At 37.4% G+C, this 23,582-nt stretch overlaps 1 protein-coding gene across 1 annotated transcript in view; it reads left to right on the top strand.

The window, feature by feature from the left end:
- The window catches only part of ATRNL1 (attractin like 1), a 696,121-nt gene extending 672,959 nt beyond the window's left edge, over positions 1–23,162 (top strand). The window contains exon 29 of the mRNA XM_081236563.1: positions 22,799–23,162. Coding sequence (XP_081092689.1) covers positions 22,799–22,923 — 125 coding nt within the window. The 3' untranslated portion in view covers positions 22,924–23,162. The remainder of the gene's footprint in view (positions 1–22,798) is intronic.
- The last annotated feature ends 420 nt before the right edge of the window (positions 23,163–23,582 follow it).

The raw sequence follows: 23,582 nt of genomic DNA, 5'->3' as shown, positions 1-23,582 counted from the left end.
CTTCACTGGGCACTCTTTCTCTGACCCTTAGAAAGTTATTTCTCCCACACTGAAATACCCTGCCTTCATGTTCCAACACCCCTCCTTTTCCTTTTGTCCCAGTATTTATAATGCTTAATAGGACCAGGCTTAGGATTGGTCTCGATCAGAAGTCCTCTCTAGGTTGGGCACAAAATTGAGTTCAGGGTTTTCCCTTTTGCAATGCAAGTGAAGAGGTCTGCCATATACAGCCATGCAGGTCCAGCCCACTCACATATGGCAACACTGCAAATGGTACCATCTTGCAGCATGATAAAGGGAATATTGTAAGGGGTTGGGGATGGGTTCTAATTCTGCCTTCAACTTTAGTAGCTGTGAGACCTTGGGCAATCTCTGGGATTCTGATCTCTGGGTTTCAATCTATGGCCTTTGTAAGATGAGGCCATAATATCCACCTTCTAGAGTAATTGTGTGGACTAGACATATTAAAGTATGCCAAAAGCCTGCTCAGTATATAGTGGTTTTCTGTTTTCTGTTTGGTTTTGTTTTGAATGAGAAGGGTTATTTAAATGTTATAGACTTTCTAGGGTTTAAAAAGTCCATATGTGATTAATATTTTATTTATTTATTTATTTATTTTTTGCGGTACACGGGCCTCTCACCGCTGTGGCCTCTCCCGTCGCGGAGCACAGGCTCCGGATGCGCAGGCTCAGCGGACATGGCTCACGGGCCCAGCTGCTCCGCGGCATGTGGGATCTTCCCGGACCGGGGCATGAACCCGTGTCCCCTGCATCGGCAGGCGGACTCTCAACCACTGCGCCACCAGGGAAGCCCTGTGATTAATATTTTAAAGAAAAACACCTCTTGTTTATTTTTCTCAAATGCTATTTCATAAAAGGAAAAAAAAGAGTCTGTGAAATAAGCTCACCAAATAGTTATGATAACTATATTTTGTTCATAATAATGCCTGAATGAAAATGTTCTGCAGGGCTTGATTATTAATATTTCAGGTCAGCTCAGTTCTTACTCACCTGATATTCTCCATGTAAACAAGCAACAACAAAATAAGTGGGAACAACAGAAACCCTGCTATTATAATTATGATACACAAGTGTTCTTTGATTGGTTGACTTTTCTTATATGAAATCCTATTTCTAATAATTGTTAAAATAGTAAATAATAGGTACCAGAAATAATGATTACTATCATTTTAAAATCCTTTTAAAAGTGTTTCTTGCCTTGCTATAAATGAAGCATGTGAGACTTGAGTGATATGTATTCTAGCTTACAGCAATTTCTTTTCCAGTGTCTTATTTTTGCCTTCTAAGTGGTTATATAGATGAGCAAGTAATGCTAGCTTACATGCCTTGTAGAATATAGGGTTAAGAAATTCTCAGGAAAAGTTTAAATAATTTTATGACAATTAGTTCAGTAATTAGGAAATAATTAGATTTTTAAAAACATTAACAGGACTTCCCTGGTGACGCAGTGGTTGAGAGTCCGCCTGCCAATGCAGGGGACATGGGTTCGTGCCCCAGTCTGGGAAGATCCCACATGCCGCAGAGCAGCTAGGCCCGTGAGCCATGGCCTCTGAGCCTGCGCGTCCGGAGCCTGTGCTCCACAACGGAAGAGGCCACAGCAGTGAGAGGCCCGCATACCGCAAAAACAAAAAACAAACAAACAAACAAAAAACATTAACAAATGAGTGTTTCTATAGTAGCGATTTAGTGAGGTTAGGCATCTGAGGATCCTCTTCAGTCTTAGCTGATAAAACAATAAACAATAAAAACCACCAAGAGTTGAATTATGTAATGCAGGCTTCAGGTACTAAAGAAGTTCAGGAGAGGAATTTTAGTGCAGTCTCTGGTAATCAGAAGAGCTTGCTGGAGAAGTCAGGTCTTAGCCTGGGTCTTGAAGAATAGATGAACAGAATTTGGATAGGTAGAGGAAACATATTCCTTCAGTGTTTTGCACTTCTGATCTGTAGTGGGCGTCTGTGAATTCTTTCACATTATTGAGTGTATAAAACATTTCTAGATAATTAGCAAACGTAAGAACGTGACTATGAATGGCTGAAGTGATTGGCCCTTACTCAGCAGTAAAACCTCACAGAGATGACCCATGGGAAGAGGGAATACTCTCACTGAGGCCCACTGTTCCAGTTGGCAGGCAGTATTGCCCTGAGTTTTTCCATGCAGATTTTCAAAGGATAAGGGGTCAACAGATTATGTTTATGCAAATGAGATGTTGGAATTCTACTTGGGAGCACAAGTAAATAGTAAACAAGAGAACCTGAAAGTTAGCTAAATTGGAAAGCTGGCTGAAATACTAAATAGAACATACTTGATAAGAAATGATAGGTTCATTCAGCCCGGAGGAAGTGTAGCAGGATGGAGAATGTTTTCTAATACAGCTCTATTCGTTATGATCTCAGCAACTCCAGTGATAGGTGCAGAAGGCATATGGAAGCTCTCCACATGTCTAATTATTTCCTGCTAAGTCTGTCATCAACAAATGCAAATGTTTAAGAATCACAGTGAATTTTATCTTCTTCAGGTAAAATGATGATGAAGGTATTAGAATTCTGCACTATCGATGATATATGTAAATATAAGTATAGTTCTATATATATATAGATGATATATAAAATGAGACTTATAGTTGTCTTAAGAGTCTGCTCGCTTGCCCGTGTCATGCCCCCCAGCATCCTCTTCTCATCTCTCTCCAATCCCATGCTTCCTAACTCATCTCAAAACCTAGACCCACTGACAGCCATTCTTCTCACACTCTTTCCCATTACTCAGTGCCCATGTTATATTATGTTTGTGGGAATCCTGTTAATTCCTAGGTCTTTTGTATTCCAAACAGGGACAGCTTGTCCCTGGCTTTGATGACTTTGGTGGTTTTAAAATATGTCAACAAATTTTTTGATACTCCCTCCTTCAAAAAATTGGACCTAATTCTCCTCCCCCTGAACATAGGCTGGACTCAGTGATTCCCTCCTAACAAATAGAATGAGGCAAAGGTTACAGTGTGCAACTTTTGGTGCTGGGTTATAAAAGGCTTTTAAGCTTCTCCTCGTTCTCTCTCTCTGCTGGGTCATGAGGACACAAACTATGGAGAGGCCCCTGTGGTGAGGAACTGAGGCATCTGGTCAGCAGCCAGGAAGGTACTGAGGCCTCCTGCTGACAGCCATGCCAGTGGGCTTCGAAGTGGATCCTCAGATACTAATCAAGCCTTCAGAAGACTGTGGCTACTTCAGTAGCCATGGCCAACATCTTACTTGCAACCTCATGAGAGGCCTTAGGCCAGAGCCACTCAGCTAAGCTGTTCCCAAATTTTGACTCACAGTAACTGTGAGGTTAATAAATGCTTGTTATTTTAAGCGTCTACCTTTGGGGGTAATTTGTTATATTATTGTGACCTAATACAATGACCTAGCATGTAATGTGTTATCCTGAAGTAAAAAAAAACATACAAGGAGTTAGGTGAGAATTCCACATTTTTTGAATAAGCCTTGGTCCACCACTACTATTTTTCACATCTTAACCAAAAGAACCCATTGACAGCAGTAATTCCCAGTGGGGGCAATACTGCCCCCTAAAGTTTTTTTCAGAAATCTGTAGGACACTGGGTTTTCATAATGATTGGGGCCACTATAAAGGCAGTTAGCAGCAGGGCACGGGGGTCCTAGATGCCCGGTAGAACATGGACAGTAGCACACAATAAGGAGTCATCCTAACTCCCTCACCAGTTTAGAGTGCCCTGCTGGACATTCTTGAAGGTAAAAACAAAAACTGTAATAAATTTTCTGAACTTGGATCTTCTTTTTTATATTAAACTCAATTTCAAATGGTTTTAACATATACTGAATTTTCCCAGAAATAGAAGCACTATGTAAGTTGATAGCAGGTTATACTTTTATTGGTTTATAATCTTTCTAGAGTTGTTCAAGCCTCACCAATAAGACACTGGTAACAATCAGAATTTGTACCTGAAGAATTCTTGGTGATTCTACAAATAAGTAAAAGTATATGACTGCTTAGAGCCATATCCAAGCATTCCGTATTGAGAACCATTGCTCTCAATCATTACAGATGTGTTGAGAGGCAAAGTAGAGTGACCGAGAGACCCAGATTCAAATTCTGGTTCTACCATTTACTGTGAGTTAGCAGCTTTTACCTCTTTCTGGATTAAATTTTCTCATCCGTAAAATAAGGTCATAGCAACTACCTTGCAGATTTTTGGTAGGGTTAGAGTTAATGTTTTAAGTTTTCAGAGTAGTGCATGGCCCACTGTGGGTTTGTAACAGTGATTCATATCTTGGTAAGTAATAGTACCTGTTTTGATCCATTCTGTATTAGGCAAATCAGTGTGCTTATTCCTCCCAGGTGTGCTAGGTAGGATGCCAGCTTGATTCTGAAACCTAACAATAGTTATGCTTAAAAATAAAAGTAGAGAAATCCAATGAGATATAAGGTATCATTTAGCTGAAGAGTAAAGAGAGCTTCAGTCAGTTGAGAGCTTGAAAGTAACGCATTAAAATTATCAGCAAGCTAAGGTATCTATGATTTTTTCCAATATGGAATAACATTTTCAGTTATATTTCTCATGCAGAGAATAACTGTCACCCATGCCATACAAAGTGTTGTACCAAAGCTTCAATAAAACACAATGAATTTGGGATCTACACTTCTCCCACAGTCACCATGGACCCCTGCCTTCCACATGCCTCCTCTCATGAGGACACGATGACTTGGATGTCAGTATTGAGAGTTGGTGTGTTCTTAATTTTATTTATTTATTTATTTATTGGCTGCATTGGGTCTTCGTTGCTGCCTGCGGGCTTTCTCTAGTTGTGGCAAGTGGGGGCTGCTCTTTGTTGCCGTGCACAGGCTTCTCATTGCGGTGGCTTCTCTTGTTGCGGAGCACGGGCTCTAGATCCGCGGGCTTCAGTAGTTGTGGCACTTGGGCTCAGTAGTTGTGGCTCATGGGCTCTAGAGCGCAGGCTCAGTAGTTTTGGCGCATGGGCTTAGTTGCTCTGCGGCATGTGGGATCTTCCTGGACCAGGCATCAAACCCGTGTCCCCTGCATTGGCAGGCGGATTCCTAACCACCGCACCACCAGGGAAGTCTGAGAGTTGGTGTGTTCTGTTGCATGCTGTCCTCTGATCTCTCCTCTGGGCTCATTGGTGGATAGAACCTCATTCTGACGCTAGCACTTATGAGGAGTTGTGCTAAAACGTATTTTTGTCCTCGTCTCAGTCACCACTGCTGCTACTCATAGAACTCAAACCAGCAAAAGCTAAAGTTATCACAAGCACTTCCAAAGAAATGGCAGAAGCCAGACTGTGGGCAAGAGGGGTAACATTAAGACAGTAATTCTGAGATTCAACTATCTCTGCTGGGGAGGAATCTGATCGTTTATCTGTATTACAGACACCCAGAGTCTGAGGGGGGCACAAGACCCCAGGTAGCCAGATCTGGCATCAGACTCATTTGGTAGAGATGCTCAAGGGGAACTCGTAGAAGGGGAAGAGCAGCCCCAAAGTGTATGGAATGGATTTAAGCTGTCCCTTAAAGTGACCTCGCACTATTAACCAAAATCTGGATTCACTTCCCTCGTGCCTTTTATTTTGTTTTTCTTTTGGTCACGCCACTTGTGGGATCTTAGTTCCCCCGCCAGGGATCAAACCTGGGCCCATAGCAGTGAAAGCACTGAGTCCTAACTACTGGACCACTAGGGAACTCCCCCCATTGAGCCTTTTGAAAAAATCACCTTCATAACCTTGATGGAAACATTAGTAAAAGAGGGAGCTCTTCTAGTCAGTACACATAAAATGAAGTCATCTAAACTCAATGTTTTATAGATATTGGTACTAAAATTGCAAAAAAAATGTTAAGACAAAAATGAAGATGTTAAGAATTATCAAAATATCAGTACTTCTTTCTATTACTGATGTATATAGAGAAGATATTTAAATATAAATTGTCTGTGAACCAAAATGAGAAGTTAAAAGCAGCACAATAACGGAAATGGTTATTGAAACAATCTGAAATTTCCTCTAAGTTTCACAGTATCCAATACTTATATGACAGCCTAAGTTGCTCAGAGAAGGAGAGAGCATTAGAGAAATTACAGCAGACAGTTTTGTAGTTTCACAAAAGGAGGTCCCTGAAAACTAGAAGATGGCTTAGATAGTGCAGTTATTTAATCAAGAATGTCAAATCCCAGCCATCATACCACCTGCTTTTTAAAGTAAAGGGAGCTAGGAACTAAAGGGAGTGTTTTAAAAAGAGGTAGAGGATGAATAAATGACAAAAGGAGGCGAAAAAATCATTGCATACAGTCTAAAGGATATGGGTGTAGCTCTGCAGTATTTTTTCCTCAAAAGTTTATGTATGAATTAATATGTATTAAAAGATAAAAAAGAAAATTGTAGAGACTAGCACCTTTTTGTAAGAAAAGGAGGAGGTAAGAGGCTCAAGCCACAACACCTTTTCACGTTAAGGTCCTTTCATTCTTGTATACCTCCTGCCTCCTTGCTTCCAGTTCGTACTGCGCTCCAGTCTGAGAATACAACCCTCATTTACCTGCTAGCTGCAGCTGTTCTCCATAGTCCTAAGGGGATTGCGCAGGTGTTGAGAACAGCAAGTAGCAGGTGCCACACGAGTGTACCTACTACCGATACCAGAAGAAATATAACGTGAATAAACCTCACTTCATGCAGTCATTGATTTTCTAAGAACCATGTCAGTACAAAATATTGGTGAATCCCCTCATATTGAAGTATCCCCTCATATTGAAGTGAAATGTATCTTAAATTTAATAACCTTTTTATAACTCTGCATTTTTAAATATTGTCAAATAAAAACAGATTAACTGAATATCATGGATAATTCAGGGTTAACCAAAACTTTGTTTCAAACTTATGAGTGAAAGTGTCTCTTAAACACTGGTGGGCTCCCTGTCTCAGTGATTTTGACCCACCTGGAGTAGTAGGCTAAGGCTTGCTTGGCTGAGTGAGGATGCTGTCAGCCTTATTAACCTGTAGGGTAATTACCCTGTCGGGCTGCAGGTGAGATGGTGCAGGACCAGGGCCTGAAACTTCTCTGAACCTGGTCCCACATTCCCACCAAATATTTTGGCACTAAGATTTACTTGAAGGAAAAGTTCTGTGGATATACATAGGCAGTTGGCATTCCCTGAGCTTGAGAGAATATTTTTACTTTAATTCTTATCTTTTAGGAGAAACAGTACATTTTGTCAACTGGGATTTGTATGTTTTGTTAAAGAAAGCAGAATGAAGAATGGTTTGTCTGTAATCATTTAGTTAGAATTGAGAATCATTAATATTTCCTGAAGATAAATAGCCCATCAAAATTAAGTATAATTTTAAAAAAATAACATGACCCTTCTACATATATAAATAAGTAACCAGAATAATATTCTTTCTCAAAAGTCAGTAGGATTATCTCTAGCAAAAAATACTCTTTTCCATGCTGACATATGTGGTAGTATAAGAACAGATTTAAAAATTTTTAAACTAATAAGAAATAAGGCAAACTCTTTTATATAGCAAATAACATAGAGAGAAAATAGTTGTAGGCTTAGAGAAGAAGAAATTAAATTTATTTCTATAGAAACAGAACGAATGGAGTAAAAATAATTTAGAATCTTTAGCACAAGGAAAACACAACCCAAGTGTAGTAAGTTTAGCACATGGGTTATTTTCTTCTTTTCCTTAAGATACTAGTGTTTCTTTGCCCCACAGTAAAGGGAGAATATAAATTATTTCCATGATTCAACATAATGTATGAACCACAAAAAGCTTTTTGATTCTTTATTAAGATTATTCTGTAGGCACTTACAGTATTTTCTTGTCCAAAGCCTTTACTGGAGGATTGAAAGGTTTCTAATGATGGTGAAGTGACTCTGATGAAATGGTCCCATGATTAAAATTTTTATACCAAAATCTTCATGTAACTCAGTAATTAATGTATATGTATGTTTATATATATATATACATATATATATACAGATATGTAACATGTAGGTAGTGGATCAAAAACACAATTACATTTCATTTAAAAGTGATTTTTAAAATTTGAACATTTGCTTAGAATGTTGTGATTACTGTTGCTTTCAGTAATTTTTGTATTTTGTTTAATACCAAAATTTAAATTTAAAAAAGCAATAGAAGACAACATAGGAATACCTTGTGATGGTCTAAGTAGGAGAGGCTTTTCCAAGCAGCATATAAACATAGGAGTCATAAAGATGATCTGTGACTTGCCCTACATCTGAAAACAAAAGTTTGATGCTAAGAGAAAGAAAAATAAAGTAAAAAGACAAATAACAAAATTAGAGAAATATTTGCAGTACAATATATTGTTGTTGAATATCTTTACCCACATCCTTTCACAGTGATACAAACTTGTAAATGTATTTGGCAATATTTAATTGACTTGTCAAAAGAATCAGTGCACAGTGTAGATGTTGGGAACAGTTTTAGTGCTGTTTTCATGCTATTTTTAAAAAATCTAAATTCTGCAATAGGTGTTTCATGTTATGATTCAGCATCATCTCTGAGCTCAAACTATACTCTCAAAACCTCAGGGACAAGAAGTAGCATGGTTCAGGAGGAACCAACATCATTTAAAAGCCAAATTAGTCAGCCCTTGAATAATTCTAACTTCTGTGCTGATTTCCAGTGGAGAAAATGAGAATACGCCTTCTTCACTGCCCTGCTCCACGGACAGTTTGGGAGACGGAATTGTTCTTTCCGCATTTGTTAAATCAGGGAATTTCTAAGATTCCTTCCAGCTCTAAAATTCTCTAGTTCTATGAATATCTCCATTATTATCATTACACCTCATTTTCCTTAAAGAATGCTAAATCAGTAGTCTCTTATCTTAGATCTATCTTTGTGAGAAAGAGTAAAGAAAAGTGAATTCAGTTTCTGCATGATTAATGCATCTGTCAAATTCTTTCCAAGTAGCAAATTAATTTATTGTGTTTTTTCATGAATGCAAATCAAAGCCATGCAAACTATTGTGGTAAAACTTAGCAGTCCTTTTTCATAAATTAAAGCTAACTGATTTCATGTTAATGAAAGGAACTATATTCAAACACAAATTTTAATAACTTGGGTGGAAAGAAAATTTTAGACTTTATAAGCTTTTCCTTACATAAAATTCATGTAACTTGAACAGAAGGTCATTAAAATGTAATTTTCTATAGTGAAGCCTGTATTAATTACCTTGTATGAAACTCTGAAGAGTTCCTTAATAAATGTCTGGTCCTATGTGTCCCTGAGAAGAATTGTCTATTGATTAGTTAATTATCTCAGACCAAGGGCCCCAGATTCAGTTTCTGATGATCACGGTCTTACCTTTTTCCTTGTTTGAATATTCTCATCAAAACCAGAAATAAAAGGTTTCTTTCTTTTTCTTTTTCTTTTTTTACATAGGGAGTATTTTGCTTCTGTTCATCTTGATAGTACAAAGAGAACCAGTATAAATTTAATAGAATATTTTGTAAGTTGTTGTTTCTTAGGACTTAATCCAAAACTCCATGCATATACGTATGTGTTTATATGTGTGAAAAGCATCTTTTTTAGTAGGATAAGATTTTAAGAATGATTTTAGAAACGCATCCTGTGAGCTTGATTCCCTCATACTTTTAAGATTATTAAATTCATTTCAATCGGATTGTAAGAAATAAAGCCATCTCCAAACTCACTGAGGTAACTATCCCACAAACCTCATTTTCTAGAATACTTATCCTGAAGAACATGAGACAATCAAAATCAGTATTTTCTTTTGCATTTGTATTATAACTGCATTTAATGCTTGTTTTTTTCATTCAGTTCAACTAGTAGAAATTTCAACTTTTTATATTGACTAAATAAACAAACTATAGGAGCTAATATATGCTTGTTTTTTAAAAGGAAAAATTTGCAGATGCTAAGTTTGGTTGCAAATATTTCATACTGGGATTTAGGAATTTTTGTATAATAATAAAAGTACCTGGTTTTTTTAATATTAAAATTTGCAATATTCACTAAATTCAAAAGGTAGTGCCAGCTTAGATTTAATCTTCACTTAATTCTAGGGCTAATTATTTAAATTGAGAAAGGGAAATCGTTGACACACCCTATCTTATTTTTATGTCATACTTAAAATCATAAAAATCGGTAGAACGATGAAATTAAAACTGAAATACATCCAAAATCTTTTTGTCTCATCAGCTAAGAACCAGAGAAGTGCCAAGTATGAAGGAGCTCATGCTTGAGAAGGTCAGAGGGCCCAATTAGTTTATCTTCACTCCAGGGTTTTAGTTTAAGAAAAAAATGAACTCATTGAGGAGCACTATAGGCTTCCTGTGATGAACATATGTAATATTTTTCACCCACTTTTTAGCTTATGTTGGCTGCCTTAATATCTTCTTGCAAAATGTCAGCAGTGATTAGACTACATTATCGATAATTAATGTGAACTTTTATCTCAAAGCTAATTTTGAGTAATGCTAGAACAAAACACATGTCAATATATTAAAGATTGAAAGTTGAACAGATTGCTTTTGTATATAAAATATATTTTTTTCTCTTTTCAGTTCACCTTTCTTTTCAAATATCAATCCAATGTAAATGTTTGAGAAAGGTTAAATAACCTGTGAGAGAAGCCCCTCTTGAAGTTTGGTGGTATAGTTCCTAAAATTATTTCAAAGATTGTGCTAGAGATCCTTGCATATTAAAATATTGGCCATTTCGGGAAGTTTAGGAAATATTTCCTCATGTACCTGGTCTAAGGTGATGTGGCTATGGTTGATACGCTATGTTTAATTCACATTTTAATGCCAATGCTCCATATCTTAAAGTTATCTTCATGTGGCATCATGTGTCCTGTTTCCTTCTTCTAAACAGGCTTTTTCCCAAATTAAAACTTAGTCATTTAAAATTACTAAATAATATATTTCACCCCACAGGAATACTAGAGATTTATTAGACGTTTGCCCCAAACATTGCTTCTGCCATGTTTAATTACACATCTAAATAAAGACCATACTCAGAATTGGGGTGTAACAACTCTTCATGTTGGATAATAAGCTTCAGAATATGATCTAGTCATACACAAAGGGCACCATAACTGGATACTGATATGAACAGTTCAAACAGCCAGGTAATTCAGTCACCTACAATTCAATTGCTTTTATTTGAATTAAAATTAAATTTTGAATATAACTGGTTTAGCTGTTGATTCAGCTGGGACAGTTCTGGCCAAGCAAGTAGGTTCTTTTTTACAAAGACAGTCATACTTCATCTCAGGTAGCTCACCCAACATTTGTTACAGATCACATTGTCTATAATCCCCTTCAAAGAATGCTCTAAACTTGCAACTAAGAGTCCTGCTGATAAACAGTGGACATCTAAGTCATGAGCATTAGGATCTGCTTTTCTGTAACACTGACTTTCCATCCTTTGCAAATTATTCTAAATCTGTAGAAATAATGGGTAGCCCTTTGGCACTGTGGCTCATTAGCTCAAGATCAATATTTTTGCTTCTCTATTTTCTTCTCTCTATTCTCTGTTGACCAAAGAAATACAAACAACTGGTTGACTATTTGCAACTCTAGAAAGTGAAATGAGAATGGTATATGATTAATTAAAATCTGCAGTTATTCATTAGAGGACTTGCTTTTGTTTTGATTATCATGATCCCAGTTTGTCAAAATGCTTTTAAAAAGGTAGTTTTACACACACACACACACACACACACACAAAGCAGGGAAGACTCAACATACTTAGCCAATTATAAATAAGCCATTTATAGTTTGTCCTTTCAAAATCCCCTTTTACGTTTTTTTTTAGGGCGAGTCATAAGTACCTTTGCGAATAATAATTATAATCTACATTTCTCCAACTTTAGTAAGTGGAGTAAGGAATATGAAACCAAATCTGACAAAATATATGGACTTTTGAAAACCTGATAGTACCATACTTCTGCTATACTCTACTTTCTTAGATTCAATGCCTCTAAAATGTAAGTTTCTTTTCCTTATTTAAAATTTTTTTTCCCTCTAATTATGGGAACTCATCATGGACCATTGGGCTGAAAGTCAGCGGCAGCTGGGTGGTGAACTGGCCCCTTGCCCAGATCTCAGAGTAAGGCTAATTTGAAAACCCTTTACAAAATGCAGTCCAGAGCCTCGCGCTTAGAAGATCCTGCTCTAATCAACCATTGATCATAAAAGATTTCCTGTATTGACCTGAAAGCAAGTTTTTTCATCTTTCTGCTAGCTGAGGCACTTACTGAAAGTAAATGGATAACATCTAAAGTGAATATGCCAGATAAAGAGGGCAAAGTCTTCCATCCCTCCCCACAAGTGACATCTGACTCTGTCCAGTGGGCCTTCTGTAATCACATGTGCTCGTAAGAATTTCTGTCTCCATCCATCATCTCTTGACCCACTTCATTGCTACCTATGAGGAACCTATGGTCAGCAAGATGTCCCTTCTACAGATACACTTGGCAACTCACTTAGGAAACTGTAGTCCAGGCTTGTGGAACAATGTGTGAGAATTCTCTTTGTGTCTGGAGATAACTTGGAGTGAATGCAGAACAATGTTTATCCCCCTGGATATAACATCAGAAAGTTCCAGGTGACTCTGAAGTCTGCTCCCTCTGTGATTTACTTGCCTGTAGGGTTTGAAAGGTTTCCACTAGTGCTGACTCTTTGTGACACTTCTCAATTTACAGTAGCTCAGAGGCCACATTCATTCCTCTCAAAGGCAAAGTGGGGCAAACTGATACTTTTTTCACTCAGAAGGGTCAGCATTTATGGGATGTACTCAGTCAGATTCTCAAATTCTCAAAATTGCGTCAGAGAATGAAGGTTTCTTTTATACTATCCTCTGTGAGATTAAAGGAGGTCACTTAAACAAACTACTTCCCCAAAGTCCCTGTTTTGAATTATTGGAGAGAATGTGTACTATCTGGGGTCCTGGATCACTTAGCAAACATCAGAGGAATGGTTTGAAGTCCATTTTGAGAAATATACTGTCCAACTATACTGCCTTTTCCTTCAGCAAAAGAGATTTATCAAGGATCAATTTGGCTACAGACACATCTGTTTTTGTTAAAATGCCTTTGGCCATTAAGTTATCCATAATAACTTTTGGTAAGGTCTAAGAAATTTATAATAATATTAATGGAAAAATCATGATTCTGTATAGCATTTTCTCATCCATTTTATCTAAATGGCCAGAGGTGAGGATTTGCATAATTTTATCTGTTTTTTTTCTCCCATTTTTGTAATGATCTGAGTTTTTATATAGAAGGCATAAATTTGCTTTACCATTGGAGTTTGTTAAAATTGTATTTTGACTTTGCAGAGATAGTTGTATGTTTTCAACTTCTTTTAACGACGAAATTTCTTTAAAAATATTGACTGTTATGAACTTAGAGGAACAGAAACATCACCCTGGACTCTATTAAAATTCATTTTTTTGGTTGATAGCTTGTTTTTTAATATTCAGTGGAGTTCATCTGTGTAGAGGATATAAGCCCTGTAACTGTCTCCTATACTCTCCTGTAAATGCTGTGGAAAGCAATGATTCACATCACCACCCAACACTGTTTAACCTTGATTTAAAATTGTAATCTAGTTTCTTTAAAAAAAAAAATCATTTGTGGTTTTGTTTTGTTTTGTTTTGTTTTGTTTTTGCGGTACGCGGGCCTCTCACTGTTGTGGCCTCTCCTGTTGCGGAGCACAGGCTCCGGACGCGCAGGCCCAGCAGCCATGGCTCACGGGCCCAGCCGCTCCGTGGCATGTGGGATCCTCCCAGACCGGGGCACGAACCCGTGTCCCCTGCACCGGCAGGCAGACTCTCAACCACTGCGCCACCAGGGAAGCCCTACAAGTAATATTAATACAGTGTTTTCTCTGTTGAATATTGTCATTCATCTGTTTTGCCATTATCACTTTCAATTATTTTTACATTCCCTAATGAGCAGGCAACACGCACAAGTCATCCATACGTTCGTGAGCAAGTTCTCAATTTTGTTATCCAAAACATGAAAATAATTCTGGCTTGAGTTCTAAGTACAGTTATCACCTCACAGACGGTGTTGCTCTAAACTGATACTGTCTGTGAGTCTTTGATTCCATCTTTCTATCAAATTTTGTCCCTTATTAGGCATTCCACATGATAGTCATACCGAGTTTTGAATGCATGATTGAATGAATGAGTGATCCTAAAGGACAGAGGCAAAATCTTGAGTGCCCAATGTTTCATCAATTTCCAATTTGACTTCAAACTTCCCACTTGTTGTTAATGATGATGATGATTGACATTTTTGAGCGTTTATGTGCCAGGCACTTCTCTAAGCCCTTCACATTCAATCCTCACAATAACTCGGTCAAAAGAATATATGAGCTTGATCCACTATCATGTAATAAGCACCATGTGGTACAGAATCTTTTATGTCTTGTCTGTCTTATTCACTGCTTAACCCTTAGGGACCAAAGCAGTACCTGGCATATAGTAGGCACTCAAGAAGTAATAATTGAATGAAGTGATTTGCTGTTTAAACAATTTTTTGACCCTTAGGACTTTGGAGTTTTCTGAATATTCATAATTTGATTGTGATTTCTTATTATTAGTGGTAGTAACTTATTCTGTTATTGAAATTACTAACTTTGTATAATACTCTATAGTTTGTAAATACTTTCACATATAATCCCTTTTAATCTAAAGCAAACAATGACGTGGTACTACTAGAAATGCTAAAATACAATGTCTCTACCTAATGGAAATTAAAATATTGCTATTTTTACAAAACTGCTATAGTTCAATTTCTTCAATGAACAGTAAGCTCTTCAATTAAATTAAGGATAATTAGGTTTTAAAATAAGGGATTATCATATATCAGATTTTTTTAATTGAAGGAAGGAAATACTAGGAAATATTTTCCCAGTTGCCTTGGAAACAGGAAATTCTCAATTGGAAATTTACTTAAAAACATGGAGAAGTAGCTGCAGAGCTGGTCCTTATGTTTGTGGCTCTAAAAAAAGAATCACAAAATATTTTCAATGAATCAATAAAATTTCCTAGTATATAATTAAAATCAGAACTGATACGATCTAAAAGAAGCTTTACTCGTGAAGAACTGTGAGGATTTGCAGTAAACAATGACTTGAGACAGTAATGGCCATGATTTGTTCAGCTCATTCTAACTACTGAGGGAACAGTTCACATAAAATTCAGGGAGTGCTCAGCACTGTGGTGCTAGAGTAGGATTACATTTTGTAGAACCTTTACTGTGTGTCTTTAAATTAAACTTTAAAATGTTATGATGTGTTGGGAATCCCCTGGCAGTCCAGTGGTTAGAACTCTGAGCTTTCACTGCCGAGGGCCCACCAGGGTTCAATCCCTGGTCGGGGAACTAAGATCCCACAAGCCACGCAGCACAGGAAAAAAAAAAAAAAAAGGATGTGTTAAAAGCCAAACAAAATTTTATAACCAGAATACAATTATCATTTGTATTTAAACATTGACATCTGTGGTTGTCACTGGTTTCTAGTAGGTGAAGGGAAACATTTCTTTAAACTCTCAGACAAATACAGTCCATTTGTCATTCCGGTCCATTTGTCATTCCGGTGTCTTCAGCACTTGAAGTATTTCAATTTTTGTTCAACAATATAACCTTTGGAGATTTGCCTAATAATGACTTCAGTTGTGCTGGCCTTCCAACAGATAAATTAAAGTGGAAATGCATATTTTCTAATTATTCATCCAACCCTAGTTGCATATTGGCAAGGGTGGCCACACTAAATGTTAAATTAAGTCTGCACAACAGCTAGAGTCTATTCAACATCAAAGTTTCCCAAAGTCACTTTCTTAATTGTGTGAAGGGTAGCCAGGGCTCTGATCAGTAGTATGTAGCTATATACAATCAGAGGGAAAACATTTAAACATCCCAGCATGGTATTTCCATTTAAATCTGATTACAGTGAAGTAAAGCTGTAGCCATTAAAGGTCTAGAAGAACTACAAATATAAGCCGTAAAAGAAGACAGATAGTAAATGAAGTAGTGAAAACATTTCAGCAGGGCAAACAGTTAACAGCGCTCCTTCAAGTCTTCCTGAAGCAGGTTGTGCAATTCACTACAGACCCTGAACCATTCCCTGAGCTCCACTTACACCCGCAATTAACCTTTCACACCTAATGAAGCTGTTTTCTTGGGAAATTAAAATATATAGTGGTGCCTGCTCTTACACAGACTTGGGAGGAGAGCATTTCAAAATGAATGACTTATCTGAGGCTTTGTTCAAATGTAAAATGGAAGTGCTATGTTTGTATATAAAATGAGGCAATTTCATTTGATATGCAGTATTTTATTACTGTACTTATTAATTGTTCTTCATAATTGTAAAAAAAAAAACACATCAGTAATTTTATGATTAGATTGTTACTGCTGGCGTCTACTAATACCATTTCACTTCCATTAGGAAAAGCTAGAGTTTTACTAAAGATAACTAAATTCCTGATGTTTCTCCTTGGTGGTTTTGCAAATTTAGTGGTTTTAGAAAGATATATTTACGATTTAAATATTTAGCTGTTACTCATTTCCATCGCTTCCTCTTTAGGGCATGCCTGCACATGTTTATTGAGAAACAAAGTTCTTAAATTTAGGAGGAAAATATTGTTTTTATCCAAGGTCCTGGGTAAAGGCCTGATTTCGGTGCATCTTCTACTTTTACTAAATACCTCTGGTAGTTCTTAGCATCCAAACCAGTAACAACTAAACTGTGCCCATGTGCGGAAAGAAATCTGCATGGTCCCAAAGAAGTCTGCTTCCTTCCCAGCTTGTCCTGCCCTGGGTGAACCAGAGCAGCCACTGGTGATGTTCCCCATTATCGAGCACCAGTTCAAAATGCCAAGAGGCCATGGAAAATGGAATAGGAAACAGAAGATGGCACTTTCTTTCTTATGAGGTTTATAATTCATATTTAAATAATCTAAATGTCATAGTGTCTGGTATTTAAGAACTAAAAGTGCAAAAAAGGTAAAGCTTATAATAAATATTTAAACCCCAGCATTTTTATTGAATCTACTGGCATATTTTGATGTAAATTTTGCTAGCCTGCAGCGTCTGTGCATCATCTTGACATGGTAAATGAAATTCCTTTAGAACACCAGTCTAAAATAATGAATTGTTCCCCCAGTTAATTGTATTGCTTTGATAACAAGGAACTGTACTAGGCCTAGAGAACACAATAAGTGGATTTCACCAGATAATTTGTGTGACTTTTTGAAAAATGATCTTCTGGACTGACCCTATTTTAATGGAACTCTAATGGCACGGGGGTGTGCCACTGTGCTGCCTCCTACCAGGAGGAGGCACTTTCTCCTAGGGCACTGGGAGTGTGGGGTCATCGGCAGAAAACCTTTCACCGGGAAAAAGTTCCTCGGGAAATCTCAACCAGGAGAGAGCGTTTGCGTCAAAGGGCTATATGGAGAACTTACTTCTAAGTTGCTTTTATTTTATTGATACATTTTTTTTTAATCCAGGGAAGATCTCAAGCTACCTTTATTTCTTCATTGTCATTGTGAAAATGAACCAAGACCAACCCAATTACAAGCAAAGATTATTTATTCAGAACTTGCCATATAGAAAGGGAGTCATCCACCATCGCTTGCTTGCGCTGTGGCAGAGTGCAAATGTGTGGGAACATTTTATAATGGAAAAAAGAGAAAGCTTCAAGTATATGCTTATTGGAGGCTGTCAGCACCAGAACGCTGGAAAGCTGGCGGCAGGCTAACTAGAAGCGGGGTATTCTATGTGGTTGGTGAGGGGTGCATATTTCCCTGTCTCTGGTTGGTCCTAAGTTGGAAGCAGGGACAGACATTAGGGAAGCTGTCGGTTATTAATGAAGTCCTGGCTGTTTGGGGCCCATTGTTATGGGGTAATTGTTTGACTCCCTGAGTTGTTACTAGAGATGGCAGTCTGACTCCTACAAGCCTGACATAGCAGGCTGGCTTCTTGGGCTGGTTATTATAGATAAGAGACTGGTTTCCTGTGCAGGTTGCTACAGCCTGTGGGCCAGAGTTCTGTTTTTATATATGGTCTGGCCATTGTCTGTTTGTATCCTTGGTCTCTCACCAGCATATAACTGTTACATTTTAGGGGAGAGGGGGAGCAATGTTGTCTTTCTTTAAAGAGCTACTGACTTGACTTTTCTTTTTCTCAATTAAAAAAATTAGATTCCTTAGCTGAAAGGTAATGATAGAAATTAATTTCTCTCTCTCTTTTTTCATGAGTCTTCCACACACTAGACAATTTAAGAAGACAGGGTTCTTGTCTCTCCTGTTTACTCTTGTGTCCAGGGCCTCTTATAGGTTGAAGGAGGACCTAACAATTTCTGGGTTGTTGTTGCTGTGTTTTAAGGTTCTTCATATATTAAAATATGAAGAAATTCAAGCATAGTAATAAAAACTTACACTTAACAATTTGACACAAGGCGTGCACACACACACACACACACACACACACACAGAGTTATTATGATTATTGTGCTGTTTGTAATTAAATTACAGGATTTAAAATGCAGAAGAACTCAATGGTGTGCCACCAGCTGTGTGGTCCAGTGAAGGACTCAAGCTTAAATTTGAATGAAAGCATCATTTGGCCCATTAAGACGATAAGACCTGGGCAAGTGGCCCTCTGAGCGACCTCTGTGAGTACACATGGTGGACACTGAAATATCTCTGCCTGGAGGAAAGCAGGGTTTCCCGCATACATATTGCCATTTATACAGAATCTGAAAATTCAGTTGATTGTTCAGTTTTCATAGGAAAGGACAAAAAGCTGTCAAATTAAAAATAAGCATGATTTGTAATTTTAGTGTTAAATTAAGGACTGAAATATGGTTTATGATTATTTTCAACTGAATGTGTTTCTAGGCTTACACCTCATTAGTAAACCCAGACTTCACATTCACATACCCCGAAATACGAAGATACAGTGACAGTTTAGGATTCACATAGAATTTCCTGTTTGGGCCACTTAAACTGTTTACTTCTCTCTTGGCTCTGTATCTTTTGTATGGAAAACAATGTTTGCAGCCACATGTAAGTGGGAAAGTGGTGTTTCTCAGGGCTCCTTTGGACAAGGTCATGCCGCAGTTTAATGAATAGCATGATTTCATATTTGGATGCTGTGATCACTGGAATGAGTGTAAGTGATCTCTGTTCACATTAAAAGAAACGTACATTATTTGTCATATTTGCTGTCTCTGGATAAGATGGTACCAAAGATGAAATAACAAAAGGTTGTAAATTTTGCCAGGAGTGTGCCAGGAGATCTGTGGAAACTTAAGGTCTGTCTGTGCTGAACTTTCACTTAGCACAACCACGGTCTCTGATGTTTTGTAAATAATATGCTTCAGCTCCCTCCCTTACAGAAATAACAAACTCATTATTTCTCACAGCATCATAAGTGGTTAAAACATCTATTTTGGACACTTCAGAAGTTCGTATGTGCTCTTCAAAGGTCAAGGAAGTAAATTTTACTTAAATTTGAACCTTTGAACTTATGTTATCTCTAAGAAACTCAGGATAATTATTAATATCCTGAAAGAGTAGGTTACTTAACATCAACCCTTCAAAGGTAAATATGTAAGATTATCAGCCTAGCCAGTGATGACTGTAACTTTTTAATCCCTTCCCTCTCTAACACCATTCATTTCTCCTTCTCCATAAATACCTTCTCTTCTGTTTTCAAATGTACTTGAAACTCCTTTTATCTTTAAAAAATATATATGTACTCAGATAATTATGTGCATTCGCGTACATCTCATCTGACCCTGCTGCTTCCCCTATGAACCAGCTTACTTACCTCTTTCCGTCGACAAGCATCTTGCACATGAGACTTATGTCTGTTGGCCACAGTCCCTCTCACTCCATTCCCTGCTTACCTGTCAGGCTTCCATTCTCAGTTAAGTATGGAAATGACTCAAGGATCACCAGAATCTTCCTTGAGGAAATCCAAAGGCCTCTTTGGCGAGCCTCACATGCTGGCCCCTTAGGTACTCTTTGCAGACGCCTTGACCTCTCTTCTCCCTTGACTTCCACAACACTGCGCTAGGCCAGTCGAACTTCCTCTTACAGTGTCCATTTCCCCGCACTGGCATTTCCTTCTGTTCATGAATCTCTGGAGGTCCGTTCTTGCCAGGTCATATTTGAGACTTACCTAGAATAAATTGACCCACAGGAATGAAATAATTCAATGCCACCTTGTATAGGATGAGATCCAAAAGTGAGGCCTTCCTCTAAGAGCAGCACATGGAGAAGATGTCTGTGAGAGCTCAGGGACTGGTTCAGCTCAATTCACAGTCAAGTCTCCAGGACCTTAGGGAAGGGAAACTGGTGACCTCTTCTCAAAGCAAGCAGTCTGGTCTCGTGGTTTAGTATGGGGATTTGGCACATTTTATTTTACTCAAAAACCAAAACTAGATAAAATGATTCCTGTGTAGCTGTGATAAACCAGGGTATCTGGTTGAGCCATTGCTTGTATAAACTTAGGAAAGGCTTTACTATTCCTGAACATCCTACCAAATGTTCCTGTCAATCAATGGACAAAACAGTGTAACAAAACAATATTCTTTCAATTACTTATGATAACTAGAGATCCACTTTTGTGTAGATATTCTACTGATAATACTACTGGTCCTTTTCGTATATTTTAAGACATCAGCTAAATTTCTACAAGTCATCTTTCTTCTATGTGCATCCACAACTCTATCCCTGGGGTACTTTCTTACTTCTTAAAAGCAATTTAAGAGAATGAAAAGAGAGACTACAGACTGGGAGAAAATATTTTCCAAACACATACAGTGTCTCCTACATACGAACCTTCAAGTTGCGAGCTGTCAAAGATTTGAACGTGCGTTCACATGTCCAATCACGTAATTAGTTTACATGTCTGGCGTACATTGTCAGGTGCTTGCATCCTCTACAAGCGGTTGTGCTTTTGTGTACTTTACTGTACAGTACTGTGTAGAGTACAGTAGTACATTATCTTTATTTTAAGCCCAGGATGTCAGGAAGCAAACATAAAAGCAGCAGCGTTGTAGCTGTACTACTATACTTTTCAAGGTACTGTACTGTAAGACTGAAAATGTTTTCTTTATTTTTTGTGTTTGTTTTTTGTGTATTATTTGTGTGAAAAGTATTTTAAATCTATTACAATACAGTACTTATATAGCCGATTGTGTTAGTTGGGTACCTAGGCTAACTTTGTTGGACTTACAAACACTCTCTCAGAATGAAACTCGCTCGTATGTAGGGAGCTTACAGTATCTGAAATGAAAAAGGACTGGTATCCAAAATGTAAAAGAAATCTCTTAAAAAACAACAATAAGAAAACAAACAAGAAAGTTAAAAATGGGCAAAAGATCTGAACGGATACCTCACCTAAGAAGATTTACGTATGACAAATAAGCATATGAGAAGGTGCTCAACATCATATGTTATTAGGGAATTACAAATTAAAACAACCATGAGATACAGCTACATGGCTAAAATCCAGAACCTGACAACACCAAATGCTGGCAAAGATGTGGTGCAACAGGAATTCTCATTCATTGCTGGTGGGAATACAAAATAGCACAGCCACTTTGGAAGACAGTTTGACACTTTCTTACAAAGCTAAGACATCAAGTTAATGTGATCCAACAATTGTGCTCCTAGGTATTTGGGAATTGAAAACTTATGTCCACACAAAAACTTGCACATGGGTGTTTATGGCAGCTTTATTCATAATTGCCAAAAACTGGAAGCAATCAAGATGTCCTTCAATAGGGGAACGGATAGACAAACTGTAGTACATTGATACAATGGAATATTATTTAGCAATAAAAAAGAATGAGCCACCGAGCCAAAAGAAAGATATGGTGGAACTTAAAGGCATATTGCTAAGTGAAATAAGACAATCTGAAAAGACTACATACTGTATGATTCCAACCATATTACATTCTGGAAAAGGCAAAACTATAGAGATATTAAAAAATGATCAGTGATAACCAGAGGCTCAGGAGAAGGGGAGGGATAAATTGGTAAAGCACAGGGCATTTTTAGGGCAGTGAAACTATTCTGTATGATACTTTCATGGTGAGTATATGACAATATGCTTTTGTTGAAACCTATAGAACTTTGTGTACAGCACGAAGTGTGAACCCCAATGTATACTATGGACCTTACTTAATAATCATGTATCAATATTTGTTCAATTTTTCTGTAAACCTAAAGCTGCTCTAATTTTTTTTTAAAACCTTAACATACTGACTTGTTACACACACACACACACACACACACACACACAAAACTGAAAATTCTTTATACTTTTAGAACAAACATGTGTTCAGACATAGAAAGGTGTGGAGTCATATCCACAACTGATTGTGATGTTTTGTCACACACTGATTTGATTGTCCAATGTCAGTCAGTTAATTTTGTTAGATCCTTGCTCTTCTTCATGTGTACAGTCGTATGTACAAGGTAAGAAATTTTTTAAAAATATATACATATTATATGTGTATAACTGAATCACTTTGCTGTACAGCAGTAATTAACACAACATTGTAAATCAACTATACTTCAATTTTAAAAAATATTTTAAGTAAAGGGTAAACTACTTCCAGTAAGCAGCTAAATGTTTGATTGCTGAATGTAAAACAATGCTAGGCCACCACTGTTGCCATCCCAGAAATATGTAACCAAACATTTAAGTGGTTTTTTTTTCTGTTTTTCCAGGCCTTGCAATTGCCAGTGCCCTAATAGATATTTCACAACAGAAGCCTTCAGATAGTAAAGACAAGACTTCAGGAGTCCGAAATCGAAAACACCACCTCTCAACACGTCAAGGAACGTGTGTCTGAGAAACAGAAACTGCTCCTGGAGGTTCTGTAATGTTTGACTTTGTAAATGGCTTCCATTAAGGCTGGTCTGTGGCCTCGATTTTTATGGAGGCAAATCTCTGTATGGTCCCAGGGCCCAGATACAGTTCCCTGCAAATGGGCAATGACCCAACTGGCCAAAGAATGTTCATGGGTTTTATCAAAGTAACAGTATTGATGGTCACAGGTGATAAAGTTAGTTTTTAAGGCTATCTTAGGCTTATCACAGATAACATTACTCTGGAAAAAAAATGTATATCGTTTCTTAATGCAGATGAAAAATAAGTAATTCGTATAAACCAAACTGTTTATATCCCAAGACTTTAAAGAAAGACATTTTATAATGCCTGAATGATGAGAATTGTACAGTTTTTGCCTCATAAGCAAACTTAAGTCACTTGTATACGAACAGGAAATGAACAAATTGCAATGGCTTTAAATGCTGTTTTATCTCATGTAAACGTAAAAGCAGGATTTTGATTTAGTAGGATGTAAGCAATGTATTTAAATATTTCACAGGACCTTATCATGTCCAAACTCAGTTTTCAAATGTGACTATTTTCCACCTAACTGGAATGCAGACCAAAATGAGTCCATTTGGATGGATGGTATATGCAACTTCACAGGAGGTTTATTAGAAT

Source organism: Mesoplodon bidens, assembly GCF_964165515.1.
Source record: "Mesoplodon bidens genome assembly, chromosome: 1".
Lineage (NCBI taxonomy): Eukaryota > Metazoa > Chordata > Mammalia > Artiodactyla > Ziphiidae > Mesoplodon > Mesoplodon bidens.
Note: the sequence above shows the minus strand (reverse complement) of the source record. Positions and strands in the feature narration are given on the sequence as shown.